At 44.6% G+C, this 23,063-nt stretch overlaps 1 protein-coding gene across 4 annotated transcripts in view; it reads right to left on the bottom strand.

Annotated features, from left to right (window-relative positions):
* The window catches only part of GLCCI1 (glucocorticoid induced 1), a 109,554-nt gene that overhangs the window by 3,811 nt on the left and 82,680 nt on the right, over positions 1–23,063 (bottom strand). For 2 of the 4 annotated variants that reach the window (XM_074945858.1, XM_074945856.1), the window contains exons 6-7: positions 18,616–18,826; positions 247–367 (exon numbers count right to left, since the gene is read on the bottom strand). In XM_074945858.1, coding sequence (XP_074801959.1) covers positions 247–367; positions 18,616–18,826 — 332 coding nt within the window. The remainder of the gene's footprint in view (positions 1–246; positions 368–18,615; positions 18,827–23,063) is intronic. The other 2 variants (XM_074945860.1, XM_074945859.1) reach the window with 1 other exon arrangement.

Raw genomic sequence — 23,063 nt, forward strand, 5'->3', positions numbered from 1 at the left:
GTTTTCTTTGCTTCGCTTTTCTTGTTTGCATTTTATAAACATATTAAAAAGTTCAAGCATAAAATACTCCGTTCACCTTCAAGCCAACATGAACACTTGAACTTTTTGCCTGTTCAAACCCTCTAAGAACAGTTTGCTCCTGCAAAACTCATCAGCTGGAGTAGTTTATTCATCTGCAATTGAATAGGTTCAGTAAAAAGGTTTACTGCTTTGCAGATACCAGCTGATATAAAAGGCATTACTTACGACATTTCCTCAAAGACCTTCACTCGCTCACATCCCTCTGGGGGCTCTCGTTTGAACATGTAGCTGTTGTTTGGTTTGGGAGATGAGGCATACTTGGGCAACGGTGAGCTACTCCCACTGTCTGAAAATTTAAAGCAGTTATATTACTAGTGATTGAGAGTGCTTTTTCATTAAATTTGATTTCCAAACAAGCTGTCTTTTTCACAATTTAGCCTCTAATGCCAGTTCGCCTCTACCACGTTTCCTTTATTGCAGACTATTTCTAACACCGTTGTATCGCATATTTCTTCTGAATAAAAGATTCAGTGCAGCAGTAATCTACCATACAACAGCACATAATAGGAGGATATTTTTATCCAGAACACTGCAGATTGAATAAAGCAGACCTGTAATCCTGGAAACAAATAAGTTCTTTATTATGTATTTCGAAAAATGTAAATGAACAGGATAATATGTATAGCACATGCCGAAGAATTACAGTGGTTATGATAATGTGGAGTTCTGTATGCCTTCTCATTGCATAAACATGGTAATTGAAAATGAATGTATACAGCATATACGTTATTAAAAACCTATAGTCCTTAGCAGAAACGTTGCCCTCAATAGCCTCCTGAGTAGCACAGGAGTTAAAGAAAATGAAACAGGTTTGTAATACTGATTCCTCCCTCCAACCTCGCCTGCATAAAAGCTAAATTATGCAGCCAGATTAAGGACCTATAATGAAGTAAAGCTTTTAACATTCTTTGTATTCTTCCTTCTAAGCACCAACTGTATGATATGGGTGTTTTTTGAACCTCTTATTTTCTTCACAGTTTTACTGTTCCTGTTATAAAAGTGAACAGTAGAACTATACAGAGCTTGATATACCTGAGATACTGAGCAGGTTTTTCTGTCTCTCTGATCTGTCAGAAAGTAAAGACTCATATTGAAATAGTCTGATAGGTGCAACAGGATGATGTTTAATATTCGGAGGGAACTCAAAGGGTTCATGTTGTCCGATTAAAAAGAAAATTACCTATTTTTCTCATCTTGGCTGTTTAACAACATTTAGTGCAGGGGTTCTCAAACTGGGGGTCGCGACCCCTCAGGTGTGGGGGGAGGGGGAGTCACGAGCTGTTAGCCTCCACCCCAAACCCTGCTTTGCCTCGAGCATTTAGAATGGTGTTGAATATATTAAAAAGTGTTTTTAATTCATAAGGGGGGCGGTCGCACTCAGAGGCTTGCTATGTGAAAGGGGTCACCAGTACAAAAGTTTGAGAACCACCGATTTAGCGTAAGAAGCTTTTATTTCACTGAGAAATTAAAATGTTTTAAATATGAATATGTGAATATATTTCCCACTGGAATTTGAGGAATTTCTTGAGGTGACATCCACCCTGCTGTTAAGTAGTCTTTGTGATACTGGTAGCGTGGGAGGCAGAGCTAACATTCCCCATCCCGGTTCATCATGAAAATGGAACCTCGTGGTTAAAGAGACAATGTCAACTTGAAATTTAATCAGTTTCAAAAAAGGTTGGGATTCAGTTAAGGATGGGATTCAAAAGTGATTAGGAGACTCACCTGGGAGGTGAGAGATTCAAGATCAAGTCCCTGCTACAGATACGGAAGAATGGAAGTCTCTGATGTCTTGTCTGAGTGGCCTAACCACTGGACTAAAGGCTATAGGGGGGCCCGGGCCCCACCACAACCAATTTTGAAGACAAAACACTAACCTGGCTTTGGCACTGAACTCCAGGAGAGGGTTCATGGCTGTGAATCCCAAGTGAAAGAAGATGCTTTCCTCTGGCCCAGAGATAGGCATCTAACCCCTTCCTGGGAGGGGAAGAGCGTAGGCCAGACCCTTCTCTTCAGCAGTTCCCACTGGCTAGTTTAGGCAGCTCCCCACTCAGCACACTGGCCTTTGTAATTCCCCTTTTATGGCATCTTGCTCTCCTCACACATTGTACAGACAGCCTGGGCACCTACCTCAAGGTTTTGAATTTCGATAGGCTGAAGGGCACCGAAATCCTCCTTGCGAATCCCATCCTAAGAGTAATTTCCATTTCTGTACCTGAGCTCCCCAGACAATTTCTGTGGGTTCACGTACACATTTTCCTATTTTTGAATGTTTTATTTTCCCCTATTGTATGAAAGGCCAGCAGAAACAACAAGGAAAAATCTACTAACTGAGGCCACAATCTTGCACTGTGATCCACTAGCACAGACTCCCCATATCCCATGCAGAGACTCAGTGAATCCATTTTAAGTCCACTTTGAGAACCCACAAAAGAGTCTGCAGAAGTTCCGATATAATCATTGCTCATAAATATAAGATACTGAATTTAAATGTTAGGTGTTTTGATAAATCACTATTTCAATTTTAAGGGACACTACCAACTTAGCCACACTTCCTTTGAACAGTACTGCAACTGATTTGAGGACTTTTTTCCCCTCCAGTTTATTTACTTTCTTAACAGTACTTCTGCACAGCCTGTTTCACTGTTTCTCCCTCATCAGTCAGAATGGACCTCTTAGTTACAGGATATTAGGTGTTACCTGTAACAAGATAAGTAACAAGCTTCCAAACAGCAGTATGATTTGTCAAGTTGACAGTGTCAAGATCCTTTTAGAATCTATCCAATACTTTGCTAACATGGCTGACTCCATATATAAAGATCATATGTTGAACTCAGAACAGGAAGAGTAGACTGAAATGTGGGTGATCGAATATAATCCTGTGTTCATTTCTCCTCTTCTAGCATTTAAAATTGAAGATCCAGGTTTCCACCTAAAATCTGTTTGGAAATGAGATTATTATTGTTCACTGCACCAATCAATGGAAAACTGTAGACATAACCCTAACAGAGATAACAGCTGAATTCAGAATTTTGTCAATTTTAAGAAGATCTACAATCCTGTTTAGCCAGCTCATCCACTGATCAAGTTTTTAGCATGTTTGGATTTGTTTGCTTGAAACTGTTATAGGACAAAGTAAGTAAGTAAGTAGATATTAATACACTTTTACCAATTTAAGGGCAGATACAAAGTAGAGGGATGATTCACACGCTAATGGGTGTGTGTGTGTGTCGGGGTGGTGTATGTGTGTTACTTATAGAATAGCAAGCCTTTCATTTTGGACAGAATATGTGATTTTGATGTCTGAAGAATACATTTGCTTATGAAGTGAATCACACAGTATATGCTTTGTGCTTCATTTCATAAAACCTTAAAAGGTTTCTTTTCAGGGCTGTGGAAACAAAAATCACAAGCCTGTAATTATACCATTATTTAAAGCAGGAAGGACAGTCTTTACAGTTTCTTAAACTGGTCTTCAGTAGTTCCAGAATCTCATATGGTAAAGTTTTTACTGAAGTAGTAATACGTTCAGAAACATCAACTGTAATTCTAATATTAAAAAAATTAATAATGTGTATTTTAATAATCCTGCAAATATTTCTTCCCAAACACCATCCCTTTGGGAAGCAGGGATGCATGCTTTCCTTCAAAGAAGTCATTATTTTATCTCCATTCAACAGCTAATGGGGTGTGCTCTACAAGCATACATCAACAAAAGAAGCATACTGTACCTCTGTATCGGATCTTAACCAGCTCAAGGTTCCAGATTCCTAATGTCACTTCTTAGCTATTCTGAATGGCTGCTCTGCCTTTGTATCATCAAGCATGTGTAACACTGATAACTTTTTGAAATTTCTAAAATGTTTAACCACCACTAAATAGCTTGCATGGTGGTTGATAAAGTTTCAATCATATTTCCCCTCCATTTTTCACATGACTGTTAGTTGTCAACACTGACTTTGCTGCTGCAAAATATGGTTTAGATGTATTTTTGTTTCTTTCCCATGTTTTGAGTCACATATGCTTAGTTTATTGACACTAGTTTTTAATATTGTCAGTGCTGCAAAGCCAACAATGCCACAGAAGAGCAAGCTCCATTCTGCTCTCCTTGGAACAGTATCAACAACACTGTCAGTTACAATTCCAAAACTAGAAGACTTACTGCTGATGAAGTTACATGAAGAATGGTGAACACTGCTTAATTTTTTGATGTATTGGGCTGAACCTGCAGTGTTGGCAGTTAAAAGCCTACAATTTTAGTAAATGAATGAATCACATTTCGTTAAGGCGGCAGTGATAGAAGATTAATAGGAAACAGTAAGATGTAACATTTAAGTCCAGTTTTTTCAGTATTACTACAATGAAGATTGCCTTGGCAAACAATTTTGTCTGGCAGGAGTTCCAAGTTATACAACTGTAAACTTAAAATTTGGATATTTTGAATGCTGTTTTATGCTTTAGAAAATGTTTGCCAAATTTAGTTAAATCGTATACTATTAAACAATATGATTATTTTCACTAATAACCACACACAGATCACATATGTAATGAAATGTTTTTTAATCTCTAGATATGTTTCAGCAACCACAATACTGTCCTGTGACAGTACTTACACAAAAGGGACATATGTAAGAGATAACCTGCAAATTTTGAGTGGCAGATGGACAACTGAAAAACAAAAAAAAAGGAAAAGAGAAACTCTGCTAATGACCCTCAGGATTACTCTTTGTTTTGATAGATTAAAAAAGTCTTTCCAATTTAAAAACAAATGGCATTCTCTATTTATACAGAAAAGTGCCTTTCTGCTTCTAGTCTCTCCATGCACTTTATAAAACTTTACAAACCATGAGCCAGATCCTGCAGTCCTTATTTAGCCAAAACTCCCACTAAAAGAGAATTAAATGGGAGTTTTGGCCAAGACAGGATTGAAGGATACAGCTCCATATATAAAGGAGTCCTTTGAACAGCCATCACTGAAGTGCAGCTAATACTGGGACGGAATACACAAACTAAGTAATAATGTACAGAACACTAAAAAGATTTAGCCCAGGAGGTTTATCAGAATACTATAGAAAATTGAAACCTTGGGTGCAGAATATAGAATCCAGGTGGACAGAATATAGTTACTCAAACTGGAATTTAGCCAGAACACTGTCTTTGTGAAAATGCAATGGGACTTTTAGTAAATGCACAGGAGTTCATTTTTATGTTTCACTGAAAAGATGGCACCTCTATCAGCATGTTGCTTGGGGCACCCAGTTTACAGCACCATTCTGCGGCCTACAAGTAGTACTTAAAAGTGAATACTTATCATTAAATCATTCAAGAAAAGGTAATACATTGTAAAGGTATTTTTCCCGATATAAAATATATTTTAAAGCAGGCTGTTTATACATTAGGATTGTTTTTGTCTAATTTACCTCTCCTGCCCCAGGTATAAAATTATCCTGTCCTACTTTCTGCATACTCATCATTATCTTTTCTTCTCCTCTCTCCATGAGACTAGAATTACCTCAGTATTACTCTTCTCCAAAACTCTTCTCGGGGGGAGGGATAGCTCAGTGGTTTGAGCATTGGCCTGCTAAACCCAGGGTTGTGAGTTCAATCCTTGAGGGGGCCATTTAGGGATCTGGGGCAAAAATTGGGGATTGGTCCTGCTTTGAGCAGGGGGTTGGACTAGATGACCTCTTGAGGTCCCTTCCAACCTTGATATTCTATGATTCTAACACAAATGTTGCTAAAATAAATCCTAGAGGAACTGCAGCATATCAAGTATTTAGCAATTTAAGAGTTACTATGCTAGATTGCTAGGCAAGGGACCATTATGGAGGTAATCTACATACAAAAAAAAACTTTAACCAACTCTTCGACTGGTTGACTCCCCAATGAGAAACCACATTCTACATTATAATTTTAACAGGATAGGTTTAGAGAGCTCAAATATTTCTCCAGAAGACAGGGTCTCAAAAGTTAATTCTAGGTGCACTAGAGTCACACCAGTGTCACAGATCTGCATCCCAATAATGCAAACGTTGTAGAGTTGGTAGCCTTAATGCAATGAAATTTTCTCCTCACATGCTCTCACCAATGCTGTTCAGAATCACTTTCCCATTGCAGAAACTGTTATGGTTCCCCTAACCCGAGTTAACTTTCATTTTCTATTGAAAAATTCATTAGATTAAGTAGATACTTATAGAAATGTAATCTAAACAGCTAATCTGGTTCAAAGAGCAGCAAATGAGGGCCTGTGGCCAAAGCACAGCTTTACACAAGAAAGAAAAGATGCTTTAGAAATGTAAATCCGTGCTGTGTCTGGACAGCGGGTTTGCTCCCCTTACTGCTCATGTGGCTCTAACTATTAACTTTCATTTTCTATTCAGAAAAACATTCGGGAGCAGTTTAATGCTGTTTTGATTTATTATTCAAAAATATCATTAAGTTTTTTAACTGGAAGGGAAAACGAGGCCCAAATCGGGGAAGAAACAGAATACATCATCTGGGATTTAAAATACCTACATTTTGTTTGCATGTAGTAGCAAGCTTTTCAAATCTTAAAATGTCTGACTGCAAAGAAGGACATACGTTGTTCATCAGACAGTTGAATTTTAATATCACGTAAGAACCCTTGAATCTGAAATTGTGAAAGTCACTGCATCCATTTTTCTAGAGTCAACAATTAATGCTGTTAATTAGCAATGCCACAGAGTTACTAAACGATGTCTACAGAAACTGGTTATAAATTTACTTAAAAAAAACCCCATAGCCTTGGTTGTGCTGTGATTTAACTTTTTTTGGTGCGGGGAAGGGAAAGAAGCAGCTAATTTTAATCAATTTAGTCTGATGCTTCTATCCAGAACAGATATCCCTTTCTTCCTGAACCAGTCCTATTCCCACACTACTATACTGAACTGAGGGTCAAAGGCCTATTTCTGGCTACAGTATCACTTCTAAATCAGCGCTAACTGCTTAGGTTTCCCAACACATGCTACAGTTGTTTTTCTTGTTTACGTGTCCTCACGTAAGAATGTCAAAAGTAGAGTGTGGCAAATAGAGGAAGCTTAATTTTCATATTGATTAAATATAAAACCTTTGTCTTAGTATTTTCAGAATAATAATTAAGCTATTTTGTCATATCCGCATGCCTGGTACAATAAAAATATTACTGACTTTATAAACTTTACAAACTAGCATGTTTGTCACTGATGCTACGTTCACATACAATAAGGCTGACAATCAATAAAAACCTAGTATTACAGCCAATCCTAAGATCCATGTACAGAGCAAATGCCACTGCTACTTTTGAAACTCAGTAGCAAAAGTAAGTAACTGTCAACTTCCTCAAAAAATAGAAGACCTGACATGTGAAAAGCAATTCAAATTTGAAACTTAATACTTCAGTTCTAGTCTTCATTTTCTAACCAGAAGATATCCAAGACATATAACTTTAAAACAAAAATCTTAAAAGTCCACATTCTTAAAAATATTTTAAAAAAATCCCACCCATTGTATTATACTTCCACACAAATAAAAGATTTTCCTTTAGAATGTTTATACTCATTTCACTTGTTGTCAAGTTTAGATTTGTGCATTCCTAACTAAAAATTGAATCAATTTCTTTGCTTTTTAGTGTATGTGTTTTGAGTTGACTAATTTTCTTAAACTGTGAATGTTTTTGATGGTGGCAGTCTATTTAGTGATTTGACCTGGACAAAGCAACACAGAACTTGCAGATAAACTGAAAAGGGTTATCTATTTTTGCCCTCCTGGTCTCTGCTGATTTTGGAGTCAGGCCAACTCCCACATTGTATCAAGACTTATGTGAATCTGATCTTTTCTAGATGATAAACAGTTCTACAATTAATTCCCCTTCTTCCTGAATTAAAGACAGACAGGTAACATTCTTCAGGACCAAGAACAGTCAGTATTCCCCATAAAAAGAATTTTATTCTATCCAGATTATATAATACTAAAAGGTGTATTAAAAAAATCAGCAGAGAATATACATAGGAAAGAGTGTAAAACCTTAACTGCACCACTCAGCATCGTGCTGTCTTTAGCACACTAGTGAATCAATTCCAAAATCTTAAGTAAAAACTCATTTTCTTTTTGTAACTAAGACATTCAGAAATTCAGAAATTTGAATACAAATTATCTCAGTGGAATCCATTGCTTGACCCTTTCACAGACACTTGCTGTCCTCCCACCAACAATGTAGTCTGTCTCTTTAGCCCATTTAGACTTCAATTAGTAACCCAGAAGCCATTGAGCCATTCAATTGGCAAACAGTATTGCCCAAAATCCACATATCAGATTTGTGAAAATGCTAAAACTTCATCCCAGGAGTGACATCCAAAGTTGCTCTTAAACAGGTCTACACAGACCTCATGCTAAAGCTCTTAGGCTAGTTGATGATTCTTCCAAACACATACACATCAGAGCAATTTAGACATTTTTAGTACTTCTACAAACATTTATGCATGTGCTTAATTGTAAACATGTTTCAGAGTAACAGCCGTGTTAGTCTGTATTTGCAAAAAGAAAAGGAGTACTTGTGACCTTAGAGACTAACCAATTTATTTGAGCATAAGCTTTCGTGAGCTACAGCTCACTTCATCGGATGCATACTGTGGAAAGTATAGAAGATCTTTTTATACACACAAAGCATGAAAAAATGGGTGTTTACCACTACAAAAGGTTTTCTCTCCCCCCACCCCACTCTCCTGCTGGTAATAGCTTATCTAAAGTGATCACTCTCCTTACAATGTGTATGATAATCAAGTTGGGCCATTTCCAGCACAAATCCAGGGTTTAACAAGAACGCCGGGGGGGGGGGGGGGGACGGGGTAGGAAAAAACAAGGGGAAATAGGCTTGAATAGAGACTGGGAGTGGCTAAGTCATTATGCAAGGTAACCTAAGTTAATTGTATCCAATTTGCAAATGAATTCCAATTCAACAGTCTCTCGCTGGAGTCTGGTTTTGAAGTTTTTTGGTTGTAATATCGCAACTTTCATGTCTGTAATCGCGTGACCAGAGAGATTGAAGTGTTCTCCAACTGGTTTATGAATGTTATAATTCTTGACATCTGATTTGTGTCCATTTATTCTTTTACGTAGAGACTGTCCAGTTTGACCAACGTACATGGCAGAGGGGCGTTGCTGGCACATGATGGCATATATCACATTGGTGGATGTGCAGGTGAACGAGCCTCTGATAGTGTGGCTGATGTTATTAGGCCCTGTGATGGTGTCCTCTGAATAGATGTGGGCACAGTTGGCAACGGGCTTTGTTGCAAGGATAGGTTCCCGGGTTAGTGGTTCTGTTGTGTGGTATGTGGTTGCTGGTGAGTATTTGCTTCAGGCTGGGGGGCTGTCTGTAGGCAAGGGCTGGTCTGTCTCCCAAGATTTGTGAGAGTGTTGGGTCATCCTTCAGGATAGGTTGTAGATCCTTAATAATGCGTTGGAGGGGTTTTAGTTGGGGGCTGAAGGTGACGGCTAGTGGTGTTCTGTTATTTTCTTTGTTAGGCCTGTCCTGTAGTAGGTGACTTCTGGGAACTCTTCTGGCTCTATCAATCTGTTTCTTCACTTCCGCAGGTGGGTATTGTAGTTGTAAGAATGCTTGATAGAGATCTTGTAGGTGTCTGTCTCTGTCTGAGGGGTTGCAGCAAATGCGGTTGTATCGCAGAGCTTGGCTGTAGACGATGGATTGTGTGGTGTGGTCAGGGTGAAAGCTGGAGGCATGTAGGTAGGAATAGCCGTCAGTAGGTTTCCGGTATAGGGTGGTGTTTATGTGACCATCGTTTATTAGCACTGTAGTGTCCAGGAAGTGGATCTCTTGTGTGGACTGGACCAGGCTGAGGTTGATGGTGGGATGGAAATTGTTGAAATCATGGTGGAATTCCTCAAGGGCTTCTTTTCCAGGGTCCAGATGATGAAGATGTCACCAATATAGCGCAAGCAGAGTATGGGCGTTAGGGGACGAGAGCTGAGAAAGCGTTGTTCTAAGTCAGCCATAAAAATGTTGGCATACTGTGGGGCCATGCGGGTACCCATAGCAGTGCTGCTGATTTGAAGGTATACATTGTCCCCAAATGTAAAATAGTTATGGGTAAGGACAAAGTCACAAAGTTCCCAGAAGTCACTTACTACAGGACAGGCCTAACAAAGAAAATAACAGAACGCCACTAGCCGTCACCTTCAGCCCCCAACTAAAACCCCCCCAACGCATTATTAAGGACCTACAGCCTATCCTGAAGGATGACCCAACTCTCTCACAAATCTTGGGAGACAGACCAGCCCTTGTCTACAGACAGCCCCCCAGCCTGAAGCAAATACTCACCAGCAACCACATACCACACAACAGAACCACTAACCCAGGAACCTATCCTTGCAACAAAGCCCGTTGCCAACTGTGCCCACATATCTATTCAGGGGACACCATCACAGGGCCTAATAACATCAGCCACACTATCAGAGGCTCGTTCACCTGCACATCCACCAATGTGATATATGCCATCATGTGCCAGCAACGCCCCTCTGCCATGTACGTTGGTCAAACTGGACAGTCTCTACGTAAAAGAATAAATGGACACAAATCAGATGTCAAGAATTGTAACATTCATAAACCAGTTGGAGAACACTTCAATCTCTCTGGTCACGCGATTACAGACATGAAAGTTGCGATATTACAACCAAAAAACTTCAAAACCAGACTCCAGCGAGAGACTGTTGAATTGGAATTCATTTGCAAATTGGATACAATTAACTTAGGCTTGAAGAGAGACTGGGAGTGGCTAAGTCATTATGCAAGGTAACCTATTTCCCCTTGTTTTTTCCTCCCCCCCTCCCCCAGACGTTCTTGTTAATCCCTGGATTTGTGCTGGAAATGGCCCACCTTGATTATAATACACATTATAAGGAGAGTGATCACTTTAGATAAGCTATTACCAGCAGGAGAGTGGGGTGGGGGGAGAGAAAACCTTTTGTAGTGGTAAACACCCATTTTTTCATGCTTTGTGTGTATAAAAAGATCTTCTATACTTTCCACAGTATGCACCCGATGAAGTGAGCTGTAGCTCACGAAAGCTTATGCTCAAATAAATTGGTTAGTCTCTAAGGTGCCAACTGTAAACATGTTAGTTATCTCACTAAAAATCAATGTTTAGACAGAAGCCTAAATTTGTTAATGCTGTAAGGGAAACTGTTCTCAAACTGACATTTTCTTGAGTTAAAAAACGGTTACTTACTTTCTCGTAACTGTTGTTCTTCGAGATGTGTTGTTCACGTCCATTCCACATTAGGTGTGCACACGTTGCGTGCACGAGCGTCGGAAACTTTTTCCCTTAGTGGCTCCCGTCGGGCTGGCGGGGCCCCTGAGTGGCGCCACTGCGCCGTGCAGATATACCTCTGCCACCCAACCCCCTCCAGTTCCTTCTTGCCCGTGACTCCGACAGAGGGGTAGGAGGGTGGGTGGTGGAATGGACGTGAACAACACATCTCGAAGAACAACAGTTACGAGAAGGTAAGTAACCATTTTTTGTTCTTCGAGTACTTGTTCGCGTCCATTCCACATTAGGTGAATCACAAGCTTACCTCTGGTAGAGGGTTAGGAGTCCTGGAACAACTGATCTGCCAACTGCTGCGTCCCCTCTGGCCTGCTGGTTGACCACGTAGTGGGTCATGAAGGTGTGCACCTAGGACCAGGTGGCTGCTCTGCAGATCTCCTGGACTGGGACCTGTGCCAGGAAAGCTGTGGAAGTCGCTTGCGCCCTAGTCGAGTGGGCTGTGACTGCTGGGGCCAAAACACCTGCGAGCTCATAGCACGCTCGGATGCAGCTTGTAATCCAAGATGAGATTCGCTGCGCCGACACTGGGAGGACTTTCATCCTCTCGGCTACGGCCACGAACAGCTGCGCGGATTTACGAAAGGGCTTGGTGCGCTCCAAATAGAACGCCAGCGCTTGACAGACATCCAGGGTGTGTAGGCTGCAGTGACTTGGGTTCGTATGGGGTTTTGGGAAAAACACCAGCAGACAAATGTCCTGGCCCAAATGGAATTGCGAGACCACCTTAGGGAGGAACCTGGGGTGCGGTCAGAGCTGCACCTTATCCTTGTGAAACACTGTATACAGTGGCTCAGAGATGAGAGCCCTCAGCTCAGACACCCTTCTGGCTGAGATAATGGTGGAGGAGGCAGAAGGTAGTGAGGGGCTCGAACAGGGATCCCATGAGCTTAGAGAGGACAAAGTTAAGGTTCCAAGGAGGGACTGGGGGGCGTGAGTACAGAAACATCCTCTCCAATCCTTTAAGGAACCGTCCCACCACTGGGTGGCAAAACAACGAGCCCCCCGAAAACCCCGGATGGAAGGTAGAAATGGCTGCCAGGTGCACTCTGAGTGAGGACAGGGCCAGCCCCTGCTGCTTGAGGTGCAGGAGGTACTCGAGTATGGCTTGCACCGGGGCCTGGCACGGCCGCACCCATTGGAGCTTACACCAACACGAGAACCTTTTCCACTTGGCCACATAGGTAGCCCTGGTAGAGAGCTTCCTACTGCCAAGCAGAATCTGCTGCACAGGAAGGGAGCATGGCTCTCCAAGGCGTTTAGCCACAGAACTTCCATGCCATCAAGTGTAGTGATTGCAGGTCGGGGTGGAGAAGCTGCCCGCCGTCCTGCGTGATGAGGTCCTGATGTAGGGGAAGGACTACCAGGGCCTCCACCAACAGCTCTAGGAGCGTTGTGTACCAGTGATGGCGGGGCCATGCCAGGGTGATGAGGACCACCGCCACCCTGTCCCTGCATACCTTGAGCAGGACCTTGTGTACCATGGGGAGCGGGGGAAAAGCATACGTCAAGCCCCCTCCCCACGGGATCGCAAACACGTCTGCGACTGAGCCTGGGCTGTGGCCCTGGAACGAGCAGAACCGCAGGCACTAGGCGTTGGCCCTGGTGGCAAACAGGTCTACCCGGGGAAACCCCCACCTGCGGAAGAACGAAAGCACGATGTCCACTCTGAGCGTCCACTCGTGTATGCGATACGACCTGCTCGGGTAGCCCGCCTGCTTGTTTCGCACCCCTGGGAGATACGACGCCTTGAGATGAATGGCATGGGCTATACAAAAGTCCCAGAGGAGGAGAGCCTCACGACAAAGCGGCGAGGAACAGGTCCCGCCCTGCTTGTTTATACAGAACATGGCAGTTTGTCAGAACTGTCACGCTGTGACCACTCAGAATGGTGCGAAAGGTCTGGCAGGCTAGACAAACCGCCCGGAGCTCCTTCACATTGATATGGAGTGACTGCTCTGGTCCAGACCACAAGCCCCGAGTCCTGAGGTCCCCCAGGTAAGCCCCCCATCCGTGGTCTGATGCGTCTGTTACCAGCATCAGGTCCGGTTGTGGGGTGGCAAAGGGGATGCCTCCGTAAACCACAGGCTGGGACTGCCACCACAGCAGGGAGTCCAGCATGCCCCTTGGGGCTGTCACTACCAAGTCCAGGGGTCCCTGCCTGGGCAGTACGCCTGAGCGAACCATGCCTGCAGAGCCCTGAGTCTCAGTCTGGCATGCCTGACCACATGCGTGCATGCTGCTATGTGGCCCAGCAGCCACAGGGAGGCCACCGCTTGCTTGATAGCCTGGAATTGAGATACTGGAAGGCTTGCCCTGGCCTGATCTGCGTCCAGGACCGCCCCTATGAATTCCACATTCTGCATGGGCTTGAGAGTGGACTTGGGGATGTTGATCAGGAGTCCCAGCTTGCGGAACAATCTCAGGGTCACCTCCACATGGCCCCACACTTCTGCTTTGGATCGACCCGTCAGGAGCCAGTCGTCGAGGTACGGGTAAACCCGGACCCTCTGCCTCTGTAAGAAGGCCGCCACCACCACCATGCATTTCGTGAACACCCGTGGCGCCGCAGATAGACTGAACGGGAGAACTGCAAACTGGTAATGTCCTTGGCCCACGGTGAAGTGCAGGAACCGCCAATGTGCTGGGTGGATGGCGATATGAAAGTACATGTCCTTCCTGTCGAGGGCAGCGTACCAGCCTCCCAGATCCAGGGAAGGGATGATGGTGCCCAGAGAGATCATGCGGAACCGGGCCTTGACCAGGAACTTGTTGAGCCCACGCAGGTCTAAAATGGGACGAAGGTCCCCTTTGGCCTTGGGGATGAGGAAGTACCAGGAGTAGAAACCTTTCCCCCTTAGGCCATGCGGCACCGCCTCTACCACCCCCAGCAGCGAGCGAACCTTGTTCTCTAGGAGATGCTCATGAGAGGGGTCCCTGAAGAGGGATGGGGAAGGGGGGTGGGAGGGAGGGAAGGAAGGAAGAGAATTGCAGCGAGTACCCATTCCGTACCGTGTGTAAGACCCAACGTAAGGTCCCAATGTAATGCTGGACCATGCACGGGAGAAACGGGCCAGGCGGTTCAGGAAACAAGGGGACAGATCTGGTGACTGGTCTGGTATGCAGTCCTGAAGCGCACCTTCAAAAGCCTGGCTTAGTGCCTGGCTGGGATTTGTGCTGACCGTGGTTCTGACCCGGCGCATAATTGTTACCGCGCCGTCGCCTGTTATCCCTGCCTCGCCTACGGTAAGGTTCATGCCTATGACGAGGCTGGTACTGGCGCTGAGGGGGAGGCTGCGGCTTAAAGGGCTTCCTCTGCGTCACCGGGGCATGCATACCCAGTGACTTACGTGTAGCCCTCAAGTCCTTGAGGCTATGCAGCCTCGCGTCTGTCTAGTCCGAAAAGAGCCCGGATCCTTCAAAGGGGAGGTCCTGAAGCATACTCTAGACCTCAGGCGGCAGGCCTGACTCCTGCAGCCACATCGAGCGCCTCATGACCACCCCTGACACAATTGTTCTGGCCACCGCGACTGCTGAATCCAGGGAGACCTGGAGAGAGGTCTTAGTGACTACCTTGCCCTCGTCCACCAGGGCCATAAACTCCTGTTGGGAACCTTGCAGCAGGTTGTCCTTAAGCTTCCCCACCGCTGCCCAGGAGTTAAAATTATGCCTGTTGAGGATGGCCTGCTGGTTAGTGATCCTCAACTGAAGGCCCCCTGACAAGTACACCTTTCTGACAAAAAGGACCAGACGTTTTGCCTCCTTGGCCTTAGGTGCCGGGGCCTGTTGTCCATGGCGCTCCGTTTCGTTCACCGCCAAGACAACCATGGAGCACGGACTTGGGTGGCAGAACAAGAATTCGTAGCCCTTTGACGGGGCAAAGTACTTGCGCTCCACACCTTTGACCGTTGGAGCGCTGGAGGCCAGGGTCTGCCATATAGTCTTATAATTCGATTGGATGGTCTTAATGAGCGGGAGCACTAGTCTAGATGGACCTTCGGGGCTCAAAATGTCCAAGATGGGGTCCTCCTGCTCAACTGTCTCCTCGGCCTGCAACCCCAAATACTGGGCAACCCCACGTAGTAGCTCCTGGTGGGCTCTGTGGTCTAATGGGTGGAGGGCTGGACACTGCTGTTCCCGCCACTGCCTCATCTGGGGGGGACGAGGAGGTTAGCAGCTGCTCACCCCCCTCTGGCTGGTCCTCCCACTCCCCTTCTTCCATGGGAAGGGCCTCCGGCTCAGCCTGAGGCAGGAGACCTCGATGCTGGTCTCTCCGGTTTATCCTGGGGAGATGCTGGAGGCCTGGATACTGTAGCTTCCAGTGCCATCGGTGCGGGGAAGGGGACTGCTGCACCAAGTAGCTCGCCCTAGATGGGGCCCCTTGGCGCCGTTGATAGGCCCAATGAGTCTAGAAGGGCCAATGACCTGGCAGCCCCCACTGGGGGTTCCACCCTGTTTGAGGGTCCTTGCTGTCCAGAGCACGGTGCGAGTAACTGTTATGGCTGGAGTCGGTGCCGGACTGCAGTGATGCTGACTGCGAAGGCCACGGCGGTGCCAACGATCTGTGCTGGCAGGAGGTCAACAAGCGGCTCCTAATGGAATGGGAGCAAGACCGGTACTGATATCCCCAGGACCAGGACTGGTGCCCTCAGGACTGGGATCGGTGTCTGCAGGAGTCCTCTGGAGAGGGCTGTCTTGACTCCTCCTGGTGCCGGTCTCTAATTGGTGCCAGAGAGCGTCGTGCCTCTTCTGTTACTTCCTCGCGCCGACCCCACTCCCTGTACCGCGACTTCCTTCTGAGTCACGGGTAACTGGGAGTCTGCAGACACGGAGCTCGACCCGGACCAACTCTGGGAGCGATGCTGGGACGGTGTCCTCGAATGGCGCAGCATTGCCGGCTTACCCCTTGACGGCACCCATGACATGGGTGCCAGAGGATTCTCCCTGTATGGGAGGCGGCTCGTCACCGACAGTTCAATGAGGTCCTTTGCCGCTTCAAAGGTGCCAGGCGTGGAGGGCTGATCCATTAAGTCCTCAAGCCCATTGTCTGCACTGAGCTCACTTAGGCCTGGGCTCGGTGGGACTTGTAGTGCTGAAGCCACTGGTGCCAGCGCCGGTACAGCGACCTTCCCACTCTTATAAGTGCTTGGGGTCTTGGAAGGCGCCGGCCTCCGATGCGGGGAACATCTGTGCCTTCCTTTTGGCTGCACTGTGGGCTGCACCAGGGAGGACGAGCGGTGCCCGGGCCTAGTCTGGTGCTCTGGGGCCGATAGCTTTCGGTGTTTAGCCAGTACCGGGTCTCCCGACGGCTCTGACGCACTATGCACCGAGGAAGCCGGAGTTGGCGTCGGGCGCTCCGGGCCCAGTGGTTGCAATGCGGCTTCCATCAACAACTGCTTTAAATGAAAGACTCTTTCTTTCTTTGTTCTTGGCTTGAACGCCTTGCAAATCTTACACCGCTCAGTTTGATGTTCTTCCCCCAGGCAATGTGGACACGAGCCGTGGGGGTCACTAATTGGCATAGGCTTGCGGCACGTGGCACAAGCCTTAAACCCGTGGGCCTGTGGCATGCCCCACAGCAGGTGCTGGAAGCCTCCAAGCACCTAATCACTTAAGTGTCCACAACCAAGTTACGCTAACTAACTGATAACAGCTATCTATGAGAAAAGCTAAGGGACTGCTCTCATCCAAGAGAGAGAGAGAGAGAGGTTGTTCCAACGCTGCCACGGATGGTAAGAAGGAATTGGAGGGGGTCAGGTGGCAGGGGTATATATGCATGGTGCAGTGGCACCACTCAGGGGCCCCGCTGGGAGCCGCTAAGGGAAAAAGTTTCCAATGCTCATGCACATGACACGTGCACGCCTAACGTGGAATGGACGTGAACAAGCACTCGAAGAAGAACAATTCTTACTTATAGCTAACTGAAATAAGTTTTGTTTTTTATTTTAAACCTATAGCAAGAACGGACTGAAAAGGAGTAACATTATATTACTTTGGACAACATTCCTAAACAATTCATAGCTATTGAAATAATGCATCAAGAACAGGTTACCTCTAAAAAGAAAAAGAAAATTAAAATTCCCGATCAAACGATCTGTCTTTGGTCAGTAAAATAGGGGCATTTTACAATTTTTACTCAGGTTTACAGCAATATTTTAAATTGACAAAACAATGGTACCATATATGCAACAGATCTCCTGTTTAGTGAACCAACTCCTACTCTGAGAAAAAATTCCAATCTGTAGAAGTAGTAGGTGATCAGGAAACAAAAGACAAACTACTAAAAGCATAACCCTGGAAACAAAAAAACCCAAAAAGAATAATAAAAGGAAAATTAATCTGGCCAGTCACAAAACAAATTAGATTTTTAACTGAAATTAAAACAACTATTCTGTCATTCTGTAGGTACTGGAAATGAAGTTTATGAATGCTGGGATTCCCCATTCACACAAGACATTTTCTCTCCAACATGTGTATTGCTACTACTACAAAGGCTAATGATACTGCAGTGTACAGTATTGCTACTTACATCTTTGTGTATTACATAATTTATCTGTTAACTCTTTCAAATATTGGAACCCTACCAAGTTCCATTCCCATTTAAAACCTCGACAGAGAAAAGTGAAAGATATTGACAGTGGTTTTAATGTAAAATTTAACTAAGAAGTCATTCAGAAATCCTATTCAGTTATGCAATGCAGCTAAATACAAATTCATCAGCAAGTTCCCACTATTAACTGTTGCTTCCCACTGGATAGTTACAAATATAAAGTTAGAAAAATGCAAAATCATATTTTGAACAAGGTTCGTAAACATTCAGATTCACCATTTTGATCAGCAAGTAACCCACTCACATGATGAACAGATTCTACATACTCCTTTATAAAACACTTTTTTGGAACATATATTTGTTGCTTTCTGCATTCTTCATGCTATACCCTTCATACGCACTTCTTACTCTGCTGTGCTCCTCTGACATATTTATGGAAGATGTTTGTGAAATTTCACAAACAAGAGGGGAAAACATATGTTCACAAACAAAACCAATTTTAAGATGAATCCTCGTCCGCAATCCCACTACAACAACTAAACAAAACATAAAAAAAATTGATGTAATGAGTAAAATGAAGGTAGTAGTAAATGCAGGACACCACATGCTATCCCAGTATGCTCAAATGGATGGTTCAACTCTCACCTTTATCACGGTCATATAGCAAATCTTCTGTTGAGCAAGGACTCCCATCCTGAGATTCCGGAGGGCAAAAGGGAGAGACACATGGTGAGTGGCTGCTGCAGCTGCTGCTGCGCTCTTGGACAGAGGGAGTCTGTGTATCAATGCTACGCGTGCTACTGCTACGATAATGAGCAGGCAAGGGTGCTCTTCGACCATCAGGAATATCCAAAGGCTGCAACAGAAACAACGCTTAGATTATATAGGAAGGGCTGATTCTAAAAGCCTTCAGCCTGCAAAGCTCCCACTGAAGACTCAGGTCTTGACTACAAAAGATCTGTTCTAAACCAAGCATGTTATTTAAAAAGGAAAGAATCATAAAATACACATTAACCCTTTTGCTGTAGGGCAACTGCAGCTGCAACTGTATTTCTCATACAAGTTTCAGGACTGGATGCATTTCAGTTTATTCTAGTGTGCTAAGATTTATTCTGCTTAAATAAATACAAAAGTATTTTTAAAAGCAACAATACAAAATGTTAAATAACTGCTTAACTTAGGGGTGGCCAACCTGTGCCTGAGAAGGAGCCAGAATTTACCCATGTACATTGCCAAAGAGCCACAGTAATACATCAGCAGCCCCCCGTGCCTTCCAGCAACCCTGCTGATCAGCGCCTCTCCCTCATTCCCCATGCCTCCTGTGGCATGCAGGAGGCTCTTGGGGGAGGGGGAGGAGCGAGGGCGTGGCAGGCTCAGAGAAGGGGGCAGGAAGGAGCAGGGGCCTTGGGAGAAGAGGTGAAGCAGGGGCAGGGCCTGTGGCAGAGTCAGGGGTTAAGAAGTGAGCACACATTTCCCCCCCACCCCCTTCCCCGGCACTTTGGAAAGTTGGCGCCTGTAGCTCCAGTCCCGGAGTTGATGCTTATGCAAGGAGCCACATGTGGCTCTGGAGCCACAGGTTGGCCACCCCTAGCTTAACTTCTCAGTTTTGTTTAACAGAGATAACTACATTAGTGTAATTTCCAATAAGTTACTATTGTTACAAAAAGAAAAAAAACCGCCTTAACAAAGATCTCCAATTGATAGGATTTTATGCTTTGGTGTAGCTAGTTTTGGTGAGAGTACAATGAAAGATGAAAATATAATAGTATGTTACATGCCTAGTTTAAAAAAATATATGATTTTTTCAACTGTGGTGTACCATTCTCTGATCCACTGTTTAAGCCTCTCCTGCCCACTCCCCTTTTGGTGATAGTGACAAACCAGGTTGGTGTACTCCACCTATTTGCTATTCTTTCCCTGCCTGAGTATATAGTTTTGTCTTTGAGAACAGTGTTCTCTCAACATCCCCTGTCAAATCTGTAGAGCCCTGCAAAGCTCAGGGTATCTGCTTTATATCTGCGGGGGGGGGGGGGGGGGGGATAGGAGTGGGTGGAGGGGACAGGGACACTGTGTGGGCGGGGGAGGGGGCTGCTTGGGCCCCAAACCCAGGGCAGGTGGAGGATCCACACACTCCCCGCCCCCAGCCAGAGCTGGGTCACGGAGAGCTGCACAGGCAGCTGTGAAGAGCCTGGGTCTCTCCACCTTCCCTGGGCAGAGGGGCTGGGGAGCAGGGACACTGGGTGTGTGGAGGGGCTGGAGGGCAGGACACGGGCCAGGGCTGCTCGGGCTCCTTGCCCAGGGCAGGTGGAGGGTCTGCCACCGCACAGCTGCCTGCCTAGCTCTTACCGTGGCCAGGTTGCAGCTCAGAGCTGCCCCTCTGCCAGAGCTGGGTCCAGGAGAGCAGTGCTGGCAGCTGTGGGGACCCTGGGTCTCTCCACCTGCCCTGGGTGGTAAGGGATACTGGGTGGGGGGGGGGGGGGGCTGGAAACCTGTGACATTTGGTAGGGGGATGCTCAGGCCCCCTGCCCAGGGTAGGCGGACCTGAGCAGCCCACAGGCAGCTCCAAAGGTCTCCCCTCCCCCAGGGAGGCGTGGCGCCCAGCCAAGGAGCCATGGTGGACCCTCCACCTGCCTGCGGTGTGGGGAGAGGGACTGAGAGCAGCCCCTGGCCGTGTCACCGCTCCCCGCCCAGCCGAGGGCAGGTGGAGGGTCCACAACTCCGCACGGGCTCCCCACAGCTGCTTATGTATCTCTCTCCGACCAGGCTCTGGCGGGGGGGGATGCCTCGGAGCCTCAGGCAGGCCCTCAGTGTAGAGCCCTTCAAATCCAGAGATAATTTTTGCGGACCGTGGATTGGATGCAGATACACATTTGTGTATCCGCGCAGGGCTCTACAAATCCGAATTATATTGCACTTAAAAACAGGAGCGGGAGAACAAATAAAAGCAATAAATAAACATACCAATTGTATTCTCATTTAGGCGAGGACTAGGAAAGATTTTTTAAAATTTTATTTTAGACAAAACGGTTCAGCCATTTCTGAGAATGAGGCTAGGGGAAATACATTGTTTTGCCCTTGTTAAAAAATTCGGCGGACTTTTACTTTGAACAAGTGACTTGCTTAGCACCGCATAGGAGCTCTGTGGCTCAGACAGCATTAATTCTAGCATGTCCTAACATCTGAATGCTTTCACTTCATAACCTTAATAATGTTCTTTCAACGTATTTTTTGTATGCAATACTATATAGACTAAATATTTCACAGTAAAAACTTACTAAAGCTACTGATAACATGGGTAAAAATTATGACTACATAGCTTTAATTTCACTTTTCTTTTCATATGCCATCTTGAATGGAAAAAAGAAAGCTGCCATCAAATCATATGAAATTGAGACTGTTAACTGAAACTGTGTTATATATATGGTACACTACTTCTCAGGAAAGAAAACTCTAAACATAAATGGTCAAACTTTCACCAACAATAAGTGCTTGGTAAACGTCCAACACAGCATGCCATGGCATGATGTCTGAACACAAGAAACGAACACCTTCAGGGCCCAATCAGAACATATTTTCCTTATAATGATTGTTATCAGACCAAATGTAGATACTTCATTTAGCAACAATAATCAATTGTTCTGTGAATTATAGAGAAAATATAATTTCATTTTACTCCTCTAAAGATGAACATTTATCACTAATCAGGAATTAGATTTCACTATAAAGAAGATTAAGTATGTAAAAAGGAAAAAAAAAATCAGACCTCAAACAGGAACAGCTTTAATAAGCCAAAAAGAAAAGGAGTACTTGTGGCACCAAAGGAGACTAACAAATTTATTTGAGCATAAGCTTTCGTGAGCTACAGCTCACTTCATCGGATGCATTCAGTGAGCTGTAGCTCACGAAAGCTTATGCTCAAATAAATTTGTTAGTCTTCTTTGGTGCCACAAGTACTCCTTTTCTTTTTGCGAATACAGACTAACACGGCTGCTACTCTGAAACCTTTAACCAGTCAGTAGTTTTAAATATTTAAATTTTGAGGGGCAAAAATGCCACTGTGCAGTCAGGAAGTGTATCACATACAAAATATTTCACCTTGCCATGAAGCTAAGATTACTGAAAATAGAAGTTTTCATTCTCTAGACAGACAGACACCATTCTATGTAAGTTTTATGTAATGGTGTTCACTACTTAGAAAATTCCCATAGATATTTCAGAGACTACTTTTCTTCTGCAGAATTCTACTTCCCCTTCATATAAAATCCAAGCCTCTTTACTGTACTGAGGAATGCAATTTAAAAAAACCTGTAAAAATACTAACTGTAAACTTTCACTTTAATGTTGTTTCTTGTGCAAAGTTTTTAAATTCCAGCAAATAAAAATCAAAATATTTTAAAGAGCCTGAATGGCTTTTAACAACTTAAATCAATGTTTCAAAATTACTTTCCATGAGCCATATCTACAGTTTATGGAGTATGTAAAAAATTGAGATCTTCACAATTTTAAACTGAAGAAATGAAGTAATTAATTCACAACAGCTGCTTTAACGTCTTATAATGATAAATTCATGGAAAATTAAATGAAATTTTCTGTATTGTGAGTGCTTTTGGTAAGAGAATCAAGTCATGTGTGTTAGTCTTTTGTATGTTGACAGAATGCTAACTGAGCCCAGAAAATGGCATGACATTGACAGCTATTTGTCTCCCTCTCTTTCTTGCAAAAAGTCCCTTAAGCAGAGATAAAGACATGGCCAATCTGACAGCAGCATACCCTTCTCAAGGTACTCCATTAAAATTCACCAATAAACTACACTCAGGGCTTGTCTACATTACCCGCAGGATTGACTGGTAGCGATGGATCCAGCAGGGGTCGATTTATCGCATCTAGTCTAGACGTGATAAATTGACCGCCGAGCGCTCTCCCATCAACTCTTGTACTCCACCGGAACAAGAGGCGCAGTGCAGACCAGGCCTCAGTGGTAGACGGAAACCACTTACATTCTGAGCATTAGTAATGTTACTGAGATACAGTGTACCTATAATAGGCACAAGAGATCTAATTTCCACATATCTTATAGCTGTTTAGGAAATAAA

Source organism: Natator depressus, chromosome 2 (assembly GCF_965152275.1).
Source record: "Natator depressus isolate rNatDep1 chromosome 2, rNatDep2.hap1, whole genome shotgun sequence".
Lineage (NCBI taxonomy): Eukaryota > Metazoa > Chordata > Testudines > Cheloniidae > Natator > Natator depressus.